General features: G+C 36.4%; 1 protein-coding gene across 3 annotated transcripts in view; it reads right to left on the bottom strand.

Moving 5' to 3' along the window:
- Positions 1-17,299, bottom strand: part of grin2ca (glutamate receptor, ionotropic, N-methyl D-aspartate 2Ca) — an 82,819-nt gene that overhangs the window by 25,747 nt on the left and 39,773 nt on the right. For all 3 annotated transcript variants that reach the window (XM_086154075.1, XM_086154074.1, XM_086154073.1), the window contains 2 exons: positions 13,457-13,571; positions 6,233-6,444 (listed from right to left, as the gene is read on the bottom strand). In XM_086154075.1, the coding sequence (XP_086010201.1) occupies positions 6,233-6,444; positions 13,457-13,571 (327 nt within the window). The remainder of the gene's footprint in view (positions 1-6,232; positions 6,445-13,456; positions 13,572-17,299) is intronic.

Below are 17,299 nucleotides of genomic sequence, written 5' to 3'. Positions count from 1 at the left end.
TTTTTCCTTCAATTAATAAGCTTATATTCCCAGCCTGCCATGTATTTTTCAATTTGTGGCCATCAGGGATCAAAGTTTTGAAACACCTTCCTGAATTGTTTAAAATACGCCCCGTGCTCAAGGATTTTAAAGGTTATTTGACCATTTGAATGAGAGTCCTTACTTTCCATGTGCATTTTCACCTGCATAGTGATGTTGGTAATCATAATAAAATTTCAGTCACATAACACATAAACCTATTATTTAACTACATGTAAATCTTGGCAATGATTTGACCATGCAAGATAACTAGACCAAGGTTAGTGTATATAAGAGTATTGGCCCTATGGTCTGGAACAAGTCCTGGGAAAGGATTCGACACAACGTCCTGAAGCGAACAAGAGCTAATGAACGGCCTTTGTTCAGGCCATTGTTTCCATATTTTCAAAGTAAAAAACCCCGCATATGGAATAGAATAGAATAGAATAATGTTTGGATGCAACTTTCTTGTATCTACCTGTGCAACTGACTGCAATGACCTTTTTTTATCACTGTTTTTAAAATCATTACCTAGAAGTCCAAATTTTTCCTTTGTTTTAGGGTAAAGGAGGTAAGCAGGGAAAATATAAAAATCTTCATGTGTAACGAATTGTTCCTCTAATGAATTAATATATGACGAATTAACATTAAAAATGAATATTAAAAAACTGATGAAATTACACCCTTGCAATATTCTTGAGTTAAAAGAGAAAATCTTGTGACTGTGGGAAAATTTGCCATTGATTGGTAGCGTATATAAGAGGAGGTATAATATTTACAAGGCTAATGGTGGCTATTCTGGTTATTAAATCAATCATTTCTCAAAGAAAAATCAAAAAAATCAAAAAAAAAAATCAACAATTTCCTTTGGGATAAATAAAGTTGTTCTCATCTTCTCATCTCATCTCATCTTTTCAATTTTACTATTTTTTTTTCTTTTAGTTTCCATAGAAATAAGAAAAGAAAAAATCATTTTAACAATGTCACTAGATGTTTTTTCTTCAAAAAAATCATTTTGGTTTCAAATTTTGAAGCAAAAAATACATTGCAAAGTTACTTTTTCCTGTTGTTCTTGCTGTTTATTTTTATTTTTTTGCTGGTTCTAGGTTGTACTATCATGTTATTCATAGCTACAAAGATGGAGTAAAAGTTATCTTGAAGGAGGAATTTGTTAGAAAAAGTCTTGAGGTGAAAAGAGTGTCAGATAAAGGGATGAGTCTGAAGCTAGCTGTGATGCTCAGTGTTGTTATTGAGCATGTTAAATTTCAGGAGTGAGTTCGATGAAGTGATGCAGAATATCCCCAGAGGTGAGAGAGTGGTAATTGCTGAAGGATTCAATAGGTGCAGGCATTGGAGGTAATGAGGAAGCCATGAACACCAAAGGACAGAAGGTAGTAGACTTTACAAAAAGGGTGGAAATGGCTGTAGTGAATACATTTTTTCAGAAAATCCAGGAACATAGTGCAGGTTCAGGACTACATCTGGTATAGTGATGTAATCTGAAGGAAATCAGCGATTGCAAAGTAGTGGTAGGTATGAGCGGTTTGTCGGATAAATCTGGTGACGGGGGAGATGAAGTGGACGAAGGCAGAGCGGAGGTTGGAAGTGGTGGAAGCAGAAAAGGGGAGGAGTTGATAAAGGCTGGCTGGTCAGGGAGAGCTTCCAGGTGACAGAGATAGAGATGGGAAGGACATGCAGCAGGTTCTGTGATTAAAGATAAGGGAAATGTTGCGACAGGTGCCAGATGAGTAGCTGGAAAGAGTTCTGTGAAGAGCTTGTGAACGCGGAAAGGGAAAGAGAGTGAAGGATCGAGGAGGTGACTAGTGTCGAAATAGAAGAGATGAGTACAGGTGAAATGAAGAGAGCATTGAAGAGTGGAAAGGCAGTGGGTCCTGATGACAAACCCGTGGAGATTTGGAAGTGTCTAAGAGAGTAGCAGCAGTGGAACTGTGAGGCTACAGGGAGTGGAGACAAACAGGGCAGACAATCGAAGGCAATGGCAAATGTGAAAAAGAGGTGAAGAAACATGTGCAAGCAGACTGGAGAAAAGTGTCTGGGGAAATGTGTGATAAAGGAATACAAGGGAAAGGAAGGGTTTACAATACAGTGCTGTGATCAGTGATGCTATATGGTTCAGTGACAGAGGCACCCATGATAAGACAGGAAGCAGAGATGAAGATGCTGAGGTTCTTTTTGGGAGTGACGAGGACACATAGGATCAGGAATAAGTCCATCAGATGGAAAGTACATGTTAGATGTTTAGGAGATGATTTCAGAAAGATCAGACTGAGATAGTTTAGTCATGTGCATAGGAGGAATAGTGACTAGAATCTAGTGAATTACAAATCTGGTGACTAAAATCATGTCTTGTCTTGTCTTGTCTTGTCTTGTCTTGTCTTGTCTTGTCTTGTCTTGTCTTGTCTTGTCTTGTCTTGTCTGGTCTGGTCTGGTCTGGTCTGGTCTGGTCTTGTCTTATCTACTTCGGTTTTCTGAAACTACACATGTATAAAATGTATCTAGAGGCGCAAAGCTCCAGGGAGCTCCGTTGGTACAGTTGAACCGGTCTTACTCCATTTGAATTGGGCTACGAGGCTTAACCTGAGCATTACCTTTCAATTTGTCTCAACAACATGACAACATGAATAGGACATATTTCTGATCCTGCTATCGATCTTGTCTTACAGGAAATAGAGAGTTGTTGGTTACTGCTACAGTATCTGTCATCAATGTTTTTTTTTTTTTCAGGCAATCGTGACTAGGACAGAGTGGATGACACAGATTGTGCACCAGAAGGCAAAATATATGCCCAGAGGTTCGGGGGTGGAGGTGTTGAGGCTGTGTGATTGATGGCTCCCCATTTGGAAAGCAATGAAGTGGGTCTGAGTTGTTGAGAGTGGAGGGAGAGGCCAAGGGCATGGAAGCACGCTGAAAGTCAAATGGTCTCACTCTGCTAACCCTTTTTATTCCTTGCAAAGTGGGTGCAGGTGGGAGCTTAAACTGAGTCGGGGTCACCTGCTGTATGTCAGTCTACATAGATAATGGTATATTGGTCGAGACACCATTCTGCTTATTATCATTATAGCATGTATGCACAACAACAACACATTCTCAACATATACAGCTTCACACAAAGGGGAAGCCACAAGTCCCCCTGACAAACAAACAAACAAATAAACAGACTGACAATAAATAATAAGTAGTTCCACAGACCACTTTCAAGCCTGACAACCATTTTGTGGATGGGGGGCTGATGGGGCATAAAAAAAAAAAGCAATGAAATGATTGAACTTTTGATAATTATCATACGATTGTCACACCAATATTGACTCACTGTAATGCGAGTCATTGGGAGTCCTGAACTTGTTTCCCTGCAACTAGATGGTCTCATCGGGGACTGATGGTAGACAGTAACACATAGCTATGGCACACACTTCCCTTTGTCCATTTAACTCCGTCAATCTTGTTTTGGCCCGTGTTTATCGCTAATGTTCACATTTTGTTCTTTCAAAATTCCAAGGGCTTGTCTGTTAATGCAAGCTGCTTGGTCTCTATTTAGTAAAGTCTTTTTGAGGGTTTCATGCCCTCATTAATGGTCACTGCATGTTATGCAGAGCAGTTGTGGAGCGTGCGTATCACCTGGTGTGATGGGATGGTAGTTTACGTTTAACTGCATGCTACTGCTCAGCACTGGCACCAAGAAGTCCAGCTCCGTAGCCAGCATCAGAGCTGCCACCTGAAACCACTGCCACCTCCCCCCCAGGTCCAAACTTTGCCTTTTGGACTTTATCTGTACTGCAGGGATGACGGCCCCCAATAAAGGGCCCAGGTGAACACTGGGTCTATCATCTCGTAATTGCCCCCAGGGGACAAATGAAGGTTTTTGAAGTAATTTGAATTGAATCTTACTGATATACCCATGGGGTCCTGCCTGGCACCGCTGACCTACGATCGCGGGGTTGGAAATGCAACAGCCTTGGGATCATCACTGCCGGTGGCGAGCGCACCAAGACTGGGGTGTGGACTCGTCCGATGACTGGCTACTGGCAGGTGTTGTTTGCACCAGAGGCGGTAATGTGGGCCTTGGCGCAGTGCAGTCAAAGGAAGGGGAGCAAGGAGAGAGGAAATGCCCTATGACACTTCTTGTCATGAAGAGGATTTCCCTCTTGAGGTACAAGATCCAGTTGCACCGGCTACCAGTAGCTGCCAGGATCAAGCACAAGGCCCTGACCCTGGCATTCAAAACCACCTCAGGAACAGGTCCAGCATATTTGAACGAAATGATAAGACCTTATGTTCCCGGCAGAGAGCTGCATTCCTCCAATACAAACCTACTAGCAGTACCTTTTGCTCGCTCTAAGCGATCTCAGGCAAAACTGTTCTCAGTTCTACCACCTCAGTGGTGGAACAAACTTCCGGAAGCAACAAGACAAGCATCATCTCTCTCAACCTTCAAGAAACAGGTAAAAACTTTTCTCTTACAGGACTTTTTACTGCGCTGATGCCCCAGATCAGGTTAGGCACCAAGTTAGGCTACGCAGTGTGTGTGTGTGTGTGTGTACTTTTGTGTATGTCTTTGTCAAAAAAAAAACCAAAACCTCACTAACCCGAGCTTACTGTTCTGTATATTTCCTGTCCATCTTGTATTTGCAAGTGTTATTTGCTGTCCCTATGTCCTCTATTGTAAGTCGCTTTTGATAAAAGCGTCTGCCAAATGTAATGTAATGTAAAAAGTCCAGAGAGGAAGGAAAACCTTTCCCCTAAACAAATGAGCCACTGGGTTGGACCCGGCACCCTGTTCTGGAGAAACTCTCGGACGTTGTATCCAGTGGCCAGGTTGTTAAAGAGGAGTTGTGCGGACCAGAGAGCGAGTTAAGGACTAGATACCAGCCTCGGGGATCAACCTCATCCATGGAGTCTACTAGGGAGGCATCCAATGGCCCTGCGGACAGAGCATAGTCCCTACGCCACTAAAGGATCTTATGATGGACACTGAGGCTGCTGAGGACAGCCAACCAGCTAGCTAGGGGCTATGTGACATATTGTGGGGAGACCAGCAGGCCGTTTTTTTCAGCAGTGGGAAACTTTGCCCGCCTCTTGTAGTTTGACTCTTGATAGCCCAGGTGTTTTTGTGGGCGCCCTGTACAGGTGCACATGTGATGCACTAACTCGTGTTGTACTTTCGCATGACAGGAGGGCAAAATGTGGACGCACCATGAACAAGACCGTTTGCTTTGTTGATCACCACCTGAGGTTTTCCCGTTTGTTGCATGCTAATTGACCTATGCATTAATTAGAGCATAATCCTTGAAAAAGCGATTACAATACTCCATTTGCCTGCTGCAACCGTGGCGACAAGGTGTACCTTGTCGTGTACTTCGGTCGTTGATTTTCTGTTTGTAATTCTCCGATGTCAACATTTAACGTTTGCCTCTTTGAAAACAGTAGTCGATGTTAGTCGATGTCATTATGATAATGTTTTTTTCTTGAATATTACCAATATTTTGTCTATGAATGCTCCATGAAAATTGGACATTTAAGGTTAATTCAACACATTTCATTCTGCATAAGCCATGGGAAGCACAGCTCCATACGGATAATGACAAACGCATTTTAAAAGTCACTAATTGAGGTGTTCAGAGTTGATGCTCCATAAAAATTGTACACCACAAATATATTCCTTAGTGGGTCATTACTGGTCCAGCCCTTGGATATTACCCTCCTAATCCCTTTTGAAAATCTGCATTGAATGTGATGTAGGGTAATGAAAAAAACTCATGTTTACTTAAGAATCTTATAGTAGTTCATTTTATAAAAGTTCTTAAATTGATCAAGAAAAAACTACAAGATGTCATAAGTTGAAAAATATTCTACATATAATTGTGTGCCGGCTTTGCCAACTTAAAGGCCGGCGATGCGGAATTCTACACATCCAAAGCTTAATAAACAGTGCACTAAAATTCTAAAGCACGGTCTACCCATGTTTTCTACGAGTTCTCCGGTTTCTTCCAACAATCCAAAGTCATTCAGAAGGTTAATTGGAGACGTGTGAATCAGAGAGCGAACGGTTGTGTAGCTTCTATAATTGGCCTTGTGATTGGTGACCGGTCCGGGGTGTTTTCCCCGCCTTTCGGCTCCAGCGCTACTGCGACTCCGAGCGCCGGATGAGAGGTATGACTAATGAACAAACGTTTCCACGACGAGTGACATCTCTTACGCTTCTGTTTTGTTGGACTGTCGTCGGCAGGGCACGGTGTTGCTGACACATGTACCCGTTACCGGATCCACCGCCTCCACGATGACAAAGGGCCGTTCCTCCAGAGTGGCAACTGTCAAATGCCTGTAATCGGACACTCGCTCCAGGTAGGAGCCGTAACGTGGCCACACTGGATATCTCATCTGTAGGATCCCCGACTCATAGGTTCCCACCTGGACGAAAGAAGGAAAGGGAGAATCAGTGAAGAAATCTTAAATGACCTAAAAATTGGGGTCAATAGTTGAGTGGGAATGATTGTAGTAGACGTTTTTTTTACATCTTAACAACATACATTTTCAGCATTGAAATACTCTGATTAAACATCATTGATCCGAGCACTGAACTTTCTATTAATCAAAATAATATCTTAATAGCCTCCGAATTCATTTGTTGTTGGCGTTTTAATAGGAACCTCTGACCTCGATATTCTTTTATGTGGTTCTCAAATGTCAGACAAATACATTCGGTTTCTTCAAACGTATTTCTATATTTTCGTCTCTTCGGGTATTTTATTTGATGTGTATCAAACACACAGGATGAATGCCATAATTTAGATGGTTTTCTAATCTAGCAATAGTTTACTTACTTTTTGGTCTCTATCACCACCCAGTGCTGTGAAAACAGTTGTCGAAAGTTTTATGGGGAAAATTGATTTTTGGGTCACTGGGCATGACAAAGTCCAATTAAAAATCCAATATTGCATGAGAGAAGTAATTCCAACCAGTTTCCTGTTTAATTGAATGTTTCTGGGGAAATGAGCTGGAAAAAAAAAATTAAACATTTTAAGTTCACTTGACCCGACAGTCAAGACCTGAATAATACTTGTTGAAAGCTCCTTTGGCAATGACAAGTCAGCAAAGTAATTGTTGATCATACATTCTGTCACATTATGTTTCATTTTTAACAACATGGTCTTAGGTTTATTCCTTACTTAATTATCCTCTGCACAACCCAGAAACATTTGGCTGGAGCCAGTCCCAGCTGACATTGGATATAAGAGCGTGGTACATCCTAGAATAGACACCGGTCGATAAAAGTGGCATACGTAGCAATCATAAGCATTTTCTCACTCGTTCTTACCCAAGGACAATTTAAATCTTCAGTTAAGCTACTGCATGTTAATGAACAACGGGAGGAAACTCAGACAGTTACTGGGACAACTGGTATTTTCCACACAGAAAGGGCTTAGTTGGCCACTGGAACAAGCCAGGAATCTTCTGTAAGGTGGACTTGTTGACAGTTTGCACCACTAAGTTGTATCTTTGCTCAAGACAAAGATGTTTCCATTTTATAATGCCATTTTTTCAAACTTTATCAAGGTATACAAGTTACGCATCACTTCGTTGCTTCATTGGACTGACTGAAATTTCAAGTTGGAGTAAATAAACTGATAAATACTGGTTTTCTTTATTTTTCCAACAGGGTCTGCACTTGGATGAATGTGTTGAAAAACCATAAACATATTCTTGTATGAGACCATTAGTCTTTGTAACATGATACATTGAAGACTTGCTCCAAGTGTTTCCCAGGCATAGAATAACAGCATGTTAGTTGTTTTTCACCATCTTGCGTATTGCTTTATTTCTCTTTTCTCTTATTTTTGGTTCAGTGGAAGAAGGCTCCTATGCCAGTGTATGACCTCTGCCAAATATAAAACATCATTCATTCCAATTAAGAAAGCATTGTTCAATTGGAGACTTGTTGTCAAGACACATAAAAATACTATTAGTGTGAAAAGGAAAGTTCTGTCTCACCCTAAAAAGTGCTGCAAATCTTTGGAAGAATTCAATTTCTAAAAATGGTCAGCATTCTTCTGCTCTCAGCTAATAGGACTTTCTTATTAGTGAACCATGTTCTCTATTCATTTAAATTGGACATGACTATGTTATGTCTGACCTTCTATAACATTTAAAATAAGTCAGACAAGATTTGTAGGTAAGCATGCATTTTCTCAAGCTGATGAGTGACTATTTTCTCTTGGAAAATGAATATCAAATGACATTTGACATTATAATCCAACAAATTGTCTGACAGTTTTGTCGGGATGAATACATCTTTAATGAGTTATGAGTGGTCATTTCAGAAGTCTCTCCAGGTAAAACTAAAATATGAATGTAATACCTTGCAGCAATACATTATCCTGACCTTTTTCATAAAGAATTTTCAATATAAAATCTCATAAATCTGCCCGAATAAAGTAGCTTCCTATAACTCAAAGTCATATTCTGTCCAAAAACAACCTTGGGGAAGAAAGCTGCTTGGTTTTCTGCAGTTAGAATAACTGGTGTTGATATTATGTATTTCCATCCATCCATCCATCCATCCATGCATCTGTCCATCCATCCATCCATCCATCCGTCCATCCGTCCATCCATCCATCCATCATCCATCCATCAAGTTATTATTCATTTATACAGGAGTATCAATTATCACTGCTGCTCAAAGGGACTTTTGAGCAATTTTATCTTCTTGCTTGTTACATTTTTTGTGAATACCAGTAGTTATGATCTCATCACTACGTCAGGTCATTCTTGAGTTTATCATTCAAGTCTCAAATACATTTTCAATTAGCAAGTTTTGGGACAAAAAAAAATCAACCAAAACAAACCAACATATAATATAATATAATATAATATAATATAATATAATATAATATAGGATACATTAATAAAGTAATAAAGGATAAATTACAATTATTGGTTTAATTATTAACTATTATAATTGTGTTATTATTATTATTATTATTATTATTATTATTGATATATATCTCAGTATAGTATGGTTGATGAATGGTTGATGAATAATATATGTTAATATATGTAGCCTCCAATAAATACATATATATATATATGGTGCATCAATACATTAATACATGAATAAATTATAAATTGTAATAATAATCATTATTATTGTATAATATCATCACCCTCTTAAAATAATCGCCTGAGTCTTTTTTCCCGATTATTCAGGAAACACAGAAAACTGAACCATTTGACACACTCTTTACATAGGCTTTTTCTACTAAAGGGGTAGAATGGCAGATGTTTCACTGAGGATGTTGGCAATTTTGCCAGACGTGGTCAGCATCATGAGGAGATGATTTAGGCAAAAAAACATTTTTGTAACAAAATGACTTAAGCGATTATTTTAAGAGGGTGACGATATATATTATTATTATCATTACTATATATATACACATATACATTTCGGTACAGTCTGGTTGAAGTACAATACATGGAACCTCCATTCATTTCTGTAAAAAGTTGCTCAACTTTATATGATCCAAAGGAATTGCTGGAAGTTTAGAAATTGGAAATGTACATTGTTGTGATCAAACAGAAAAGAGTGAGCTTATGGATCGTCTTGCAAATTTTACCGTTACTACTAACACACTTCTGTATCATCATATCTCATTTTGATGTGCGCACCAAAGTCTCCCATGAACAAAGTTGACAATGTTTTTAGCCTTGGAAATCAAGCTGCATTATATATTTTCAGTCATAAATAATTTAAAAGTATTTACATCTTAATGTAAAATAAGATGTAAATAAGTGGCTAATTTAAAACTGAATTGCTCTCCGGATTCATCCAGCTACCACGCTATGTACTATGTAAACATTTGAGAGTTCCTGCAGGTTCACTGGAAAATTAAACATGACTAATATTTTTTTTTATTTACATGTTTATTTTAAGTGGCTCAAACCGATGTTTAGCTCATAATCATGTTTAAATAAATGCAATAGTTACAAGAAATGAGTGTTCAAAAAAAATCAGAAAATGTAAAAAGCAACATTTATAAATCAAGAAGATTTTCTGATCATTCAATTATATGGTGATCAGTTGAATCCTGTCAAACTTTTTATTTTGAATTAAAGTGAGATAAAACTTCCCCATTTTGCATACACATTCTGTTTATTTCTTTGTAAAATTGAAAGGAGAAAACAGTATGAGCTACCTTGAGGTCAGTTTACCTGGATCTTAATATGTGTTTGGCTGCAAATTTGCATACAAAAGTTTATGGAGATGCACTTGATGTTAAGCTTTCGGTGTAAAAGCCACGAGCTAAACACTCTTCTTACTTTGTGGTTCAGCTGCAGTTTCTTTATTTTTAAAGTAAAGTTTTATTTCCTGTGGCAGGAACTTCATTAAAAAGGGGTCACCAAAAATCTCATAATTTTATCATCAATATCAATTATTTTATTCTGATTTATCCTCGAAAAGCTTAGTGAGTGACAATATGGGATTTGTCATAATTCAACATTATGGGCCAGCGGAAATAGAAACAATAATTTTTCAGCAACATTTCAGTTTTTTTATTTGGTGTTTCGCAAAATGTTATATCAGTGGACTAAAATAAACAGTTTTCCATTAGTGTTTTCTTTTCAACACTTTTTTTTTCCCGCGTAACCAGTGGGGTGCATGTCGAGGAACGTCACGCTAATTTCCCCCACTGGTGTTTCCATGGCAGGCAATGAATCAGGCAAAATATTACACTATTAGTGCACGTGACCCCTGCTCCCTGAAGCCACAACCGGCACCACTGCTACCTTCAAGGGATGACCTTTTTATCAGTGATATTAGACCAACACTATCTGAACAGTCATTTCATAACATTCTATTAATGAGTTTAAATAAAGTGATGGGAGTTTCATCCACGAATGGGAACGTAATGACTGATCGCTCCATTTTGTGATGTATTTTAGCAGTTTTCTGTCAATGCACCTGCTTACAGGAGACAATATTAAGGAGAAATTTCCAAAAACATAGATACTTTCCATAGAGCGAGTCAGTCGGTTATTTAACTACATTAAAACTGGATTATCTTGACCTGATATCTTAATAATGTGTTTCGGAGGGAAAAGTATATCAACTGTCATCATGATATAGTGCTTTATACCCTTTTTTTTTTATTTTCCCAATTATACAAATTTATTGAGAACTTATATTCGGTTGTTTATCTCATCTAGCAGAAACAAGCCACAAAGAAAAGAAAAAGTAAACAAAAAAATTATTGATCTGCGATTTTTGCAATCCTGAGCTCAACATGGGTAAAAAAAGCATGAATAGAAAGTTAAAAAGTAATACTTTTCTTTTTTAGTCCTGCTTCATTTAGTCTTCTATTTGCAAAGACATAGTAAGTCTAATACAGTTCACCTATTGTCCTTGAGATCAACTCATTCTTTAACCGGCTGTGTTAAACTTATGAATAAAGAAATTCAGAATTGATATGTTACAGCTATAGACAAGTAATAAGAAATATAAAGGGTCAGTTTTGTTTTCTTATTTTGTTGATGAATGCATTTAATGTTGATCCATTAGAGATCCAGAGTTTATTTGACATTTTACAAAATTATTCGGGAAAATGAATACATGAATATCCATATTTTTTGTTTTATACGACTATTGTTTTTATTATCTCCTTTTTTCGGTTGAGGCATTTTTGGCCATTTTTCTTTTTTGACATTTTTTCTTTACAATATGCTTATTGTTTGTCTTTTTGCTCTCTCCTTTCCAGTTGTATTATTTTCTAAAGGTCATTTAAAAAGTAAGGTCAAACAATTTCATTAGTTTCACATCATAACCTCAAAATAACTTAAAGAAAAATTGACTTTAAAAAAAACTGATATGTAACAAATGATCAGAGAATGAGACATTTGCACAAACCTTGAAATTGCCATTCGACAACAGCAAAAAATCGAACTTCGTATCCCTATTTTAAAAACAAAGCTTTATTTTGTTATTGCAAAACCACTTAAATGAGTAAATGAATACATAAATAGATAAATAACCAGATCATTTCATGTGCTTGTATAAAAGTTGAAGAAATCCCCTGTTTAATCTGGATTTTTAACATTTATTTATTATTATTTATCACTTCACCACTAGTATACAAGTCTTTTGCAGAGGCAGCTCTGGCGTTTTATCATCCCATATAAATCTGCGCCAAACGCCAATTAACAAGCAGAGTTTCTGAACAGTGTTGCAAAATAAACTTGACCTGAAGTTTCACACTTTCTTATTCACCCTTAAAATGAGACACTGACACTGTGACCATATTAATTTCAATCTTCTGAGTGTTCTGTGTATGAGGTATAAATTAGGAGTGACTTTTAGTTTGGGATGTTTCCAGAGTCAACATAAGTATACAATAGTCCCAAGGACAAGAATATAAAGATATTTTAAGACCATACCAGGATGTTTTAAGACCATAGTAATCTACTGAGACTATTAATAGAGGAGAAAAGAAGGACCATCTATCTATCTATCTATCTATCTATCTATCTATCTATCTATCTATCTATCTATCTATCTATCTATCTATCTATCTATCTATCTATCTATCTATCTATCTATCTATCTATCTATCTATCTATCTATCTATCTATCTATCTATCTATCTATATGTGTTTACAGAGTACATGTTTATGGACAGGAGCACCAAATGCAAATTTTTTTCAGACACATTTATTACAAAAATCAACATAAAATGATGTCGTTGTCCTGATTTGTGATCAGTATGAATTGTAGCATTCATCCCGTCGAATTGAAAAAAAAAAAAACAAAAAAAACACATACATACGTGTATGTGTATATGTTTGCGTGTGCATGAGAGTGTGTGTGAAAGGCTGAATGTAATTCAGTGCAAAGTCCTTTAGAAGTGAAGACCATTTACAATTTACCATTTCAATGGTCCATCAAGTTTTAAATCTTTGTTATATTGAAAATGTGGGTGCAATTAATGTGAAAATAAGCCATTAAATGTTTAATCTTTGATCTTTGAAAATGATCAAATAGAACTGAAATACAGAAAACAAACCAATAACCAAATAAATAAATAAATAAATAAAAATGAAAATCTATACATTTAAGGTCTTCTAGATTTCAAAAACTAAAGAAAAAAAGATTGACGGGAGCTGTGAATGCAATCAGTATTGGATGAAATACTTAGAGGTGTTTTGCACTGATTTTTAAAGACACATCAACTCAAGAGACAACAAAAAAGTTATCATTTTAACAGCATTAATATCTTTTAATAGATGGAGAGCAACCGTGAGTAGGTGGCTCTATTATTGTGAGATCGGAGACCTCTCTTTGATCTTTCAACAAAAAATGATACGTCGTACGACTATATTTTTAAATGAAAAGAGGAAAAAAATTATTTTTGCCTTCTTGTGAAAATCTTACCTTGTCCCATTGTCGTTCTCGATCGAGCGTGATCACGATCATGGCGGGATTCACCAGGTAACCGTGACTGTTGAAGGAGAAGTCGTTGTGTTCCCAGGTTACGTTCAACAAATGCCTGTAAAAAGAAAAGGAAATCAGTGGAAGTTAATGACGGTGATACTGCACTCGATTGAACATATGCATCTTACACTTGGTTGCAACTTCATATAAAAATGAAAAAAAAAAAAGATTTTTAATTCTATTGGTTAAAGTAGTTGATGATGATGATGATACCGCGTTGATGCAGAAGTTTCTGTGCTTATGAACTCTTTGTTAGCCTTTAGCTAGAGATCATAGCTAGTAGAAACTTATTTAAACTTTTTATTTCATTTTTTCTTTTTCTTCTATTTTATTTTTTTCTCATTGAATCTACAAAAAATCTAGAGGATTCGAGATCCATCTGCAAACAACTTCTCACATGAGAACCCCATAAAATCAGTAAATTATTTTGAAATTTCTTTTTCTACATATAAGGATCTAAAATTAAATGTCATTCATTGAGAGTGAATTTGAATTGCGAGGTGATATCTTGTTTTTTCCGGACTGACAACTGACTCCTTCTTTCGTTTAAGGGTTTGCGAGAATTAAATTTTCGCGCGGTAAAAACACACTTGAATTGTATCTGACCTGTGGAGCTTCTCTCACCTCAGCAACTGCTCCAGCAGAGGTGATGAAAGCCCGGCGAGTGGCCTTCTGGTCGAAAAGCCTATTAAATCCGATAATCTGTGATAATCCAATTAACATGTTGGCTGACTCATTATCAAAGAAAAATCTTCAGTCAATCAAGGACAGCTCGGAGAACCGGAGGGGAAGCCAATGTTTGACCGGGAAAAATGAAATTAGACTATTGCGGGAACTTTATTCGGTCTCTTTTGCTTGAAGCGTGTTTACGAAGAACGGCTACAACCATGAGAAATAATGATAAAATAATGAGTAATTTCAAGTCATTTAAAATGAAATGAGTAAGTCGTTATTTTTACAGCACAATTTAAGATCTGGTAAAAATAAAACGCATTTTCCTCTGTTCTCTGTTTTACACCTGATTTACACAATTCCTGATCCATTTGATTACATTCCTGTTTGAATTTTACAAACAATAAACAATCTTTAAAGGATTAAGTAAAAATATGAAATAAAAAAAGGCTGTGTCACTCCACTAACCAACCATCAAGTGTTTTCTAATGCTTTGTTTTTCCTCAGGCTTTAAAATCTTGACATCTTGGAAGAGAAAAGATGAACTACGGTGTCACTAAATAATTCTTCATTACATTGATGGAACAAATTTTTTTCCATTGCATTTGAGACGACAATAAATAAAGATATTTCACGAAACCAGAGTTTTGGTAGACGGTAACTGTTATTACAGTATGAATGTGTTGCATCACAGTAGTTCTGTGTCCCTTAAACCAAAGACATGGCAAATTATAAATTACCGATTTAATAATGCACTCCATAGCAAGTTAATTTGTGTTTAATTTGAGTTAATTTGTGTTTAATTTGTGTTTAATTTGCTGATCCAAAGCATTTATCTACAAATCAAAATGAAAAAAGGAAGAGAAAAAAAAGCCTGAACGTTTGTAAGGACAAGAGGAATTACAATTTTTTATGCGTTGACAATCTTGCAGAAATACATCTTTGAACAATACAAAATATTCCCTGATGCCTCTGTGGGACCCGGTTATCATCTAATCCATCACAAACAGCATTTGGTTCCCAGTGAATGTAATTGTTGCAGGGAACCTCAAACTTCGAGCTCAACCACACAGAAAAACCAAAGATGGTGTCCAGCATCTTTCCATCCTTGCAAAAAATTTGCAGAATTTACGGAGTCGCACTGCCATACTGTAAATTAAGAGTGCAGAGAGATTCTCTGTGGAAAATATGTTTGTTAGCGTGCTGCTGCTACGAGTATGATGGTTTTGTTTACAGCAGGGGTGTCAACTTGCCACATACGGCCTAATTTGATTTCAAGGGGACCGAATCAGTAATATCATGAACTTAAAGTGACACCAAGCCCAAAATTTTCCTTTGTTTTAGTGTAAAGGAGCTAAAGAGATCAATTACAAAAATCTTTATTTGTAATGAACTGCTCCTCTAAATCAAATATGACAAATTAATTTTAAAAATGAATTTCAAAAAAAGACTTGATGAAATTACCCCCTACAAATATTGTTGACTTAAAAGGGAAAATTTGCCACTAGAATTTATAAGAAAATTGATTGGTAGCATGTACAAGAGGTATAATGTTTACAAGGCTATTCTGGTTATTCAATCAATCTTTTTAATTTTGCCCAATCTTTTTAATTTTGTGATTTTTATAGAAATAAGAAAAGAAAAGCTCATTTTAACAATGTCACTCCCCCCTGATGCATGTGAGAAATAAACACGCTTTTCTCGTTTGATACATTTGGCATCTTCACTTTGCTTTGAAACAAACACTTGTTTAAATGCTATATTTTTAGCAGTGGATATTATTATTTATTATTATTTCATTTTATTATTTTTTTTATTATTCCCTTTCACATGATAGATTTATCCACAAACTTGCTCTGCTGCAAAACTTTGATAGAAATAATAACAGATCTCAGTTCACCTTTTGGCAATGAGTGAAGCTGGATTTGAATAGTCACTCTTTTGTGTTCAGTCGCAAACCAAAATTTTACCTAAAATTAGGTAAAAAAAAAAAAAAATCAAACTATTAAATTAAAAAAAAAAAAAAAAAAAAAAGGTATAAAATGCTTGAATCAATATACTTCCTTAATAGTCACCTGTCGTTAGTCAGGTTTTTCCTGAACAGAAAAAATACTAGAAGGATGAGTGAGAATTCAGACTTTTAAATTCTTTTTTGTTTTTTTCCTTTTGTCAGTTAAGGACATGTTGTAATTAGAAACAACAGAATCTGATCATCTTCATAATGATGATGATGATGATGATTATTATTATTATTAGTATTATTGTTATTATCATCGTCATCACCATCATCATAATTATCATTATTCTTTCTTTCTTTATTTTTATGTCTTTATTTATTTACTGAATTAATGATATTTCCTGCTGCCACCATGATTACTGTTTACCATAGAAACAGCAACTAAATAAATGGCATCTACAAGTATTGATGTCATCTTGAGTCATTACAGTGCTGTATTTTTTTTTTCTCCCTCAAGTAGATTATAGACTAAAAACAGAAATCCAGGGCTGGCAAAACTTTGTTAAAATTGTCAGAGCGCTCAACCCAAAGTAAAGTGACATTCTGGAGGCGATCACAGCTGTAACTGGGCAAGAGGTGTGTTTACCGTGGACCAGTTGACCAGTTGACAGAGACAACCAACCATTCATTGTTTCATTCACGTGCCCGAGCAGTTAAGAGTCTTCAGTTAATACAATAGATGTTTTTGGATTGAGGGAGGAAACTGGTTTAAAAAAAAACCTGTAGCAGACATTGGACGAAAATGCAAAAAATTAAACAAAAACACCTTGGTTGAAAATCAAAACCAGGAACTTTTTCGCTGTTAGCAGGAATTGCTAACCACTGTGTTTCCCCAACAAACATACAAATGATGCTTGATGAATATCTTGTAAATTGTTGGGTTTGATTTTGCTCTAGAAAAGTTAAAAATCACATCGCTGACAGCTAAAACGGCTGTTATACTAAGAAAATGGGTTGATGACTGGGAAAAAAACAGGTGAATGGATGTCATTTTTCTTTCTCAGTTGAGCCAAATAAAGAACATTTAACAAAACAATGTGCCTAATAGCCTGGCTAAACTTAGCGCTGGAACAGGAATCCAAGATAACATGTTA

This window comes from Fistularia commersonii, chromosome 10 (genome assembly GCF_037954325.1).
Source record: "Fistularia commersonii isolate RoL2024-O1a breed Wild chromosome 10, RoL_Fcom_v1.0, whole genome shotgun sequence".
Lineage (NCBI taxonomy): Eukaryota > Metazoa > Chordata > Actinopteri > Syngnathiformes > Fistulariidae > Fistularia > Fistularia commersonii.
The sequence above is the reverse complement of the archived record's forward strand: the minus strand, read 5'-3'. Positions and strand labels throughout refer to the sequence as shown.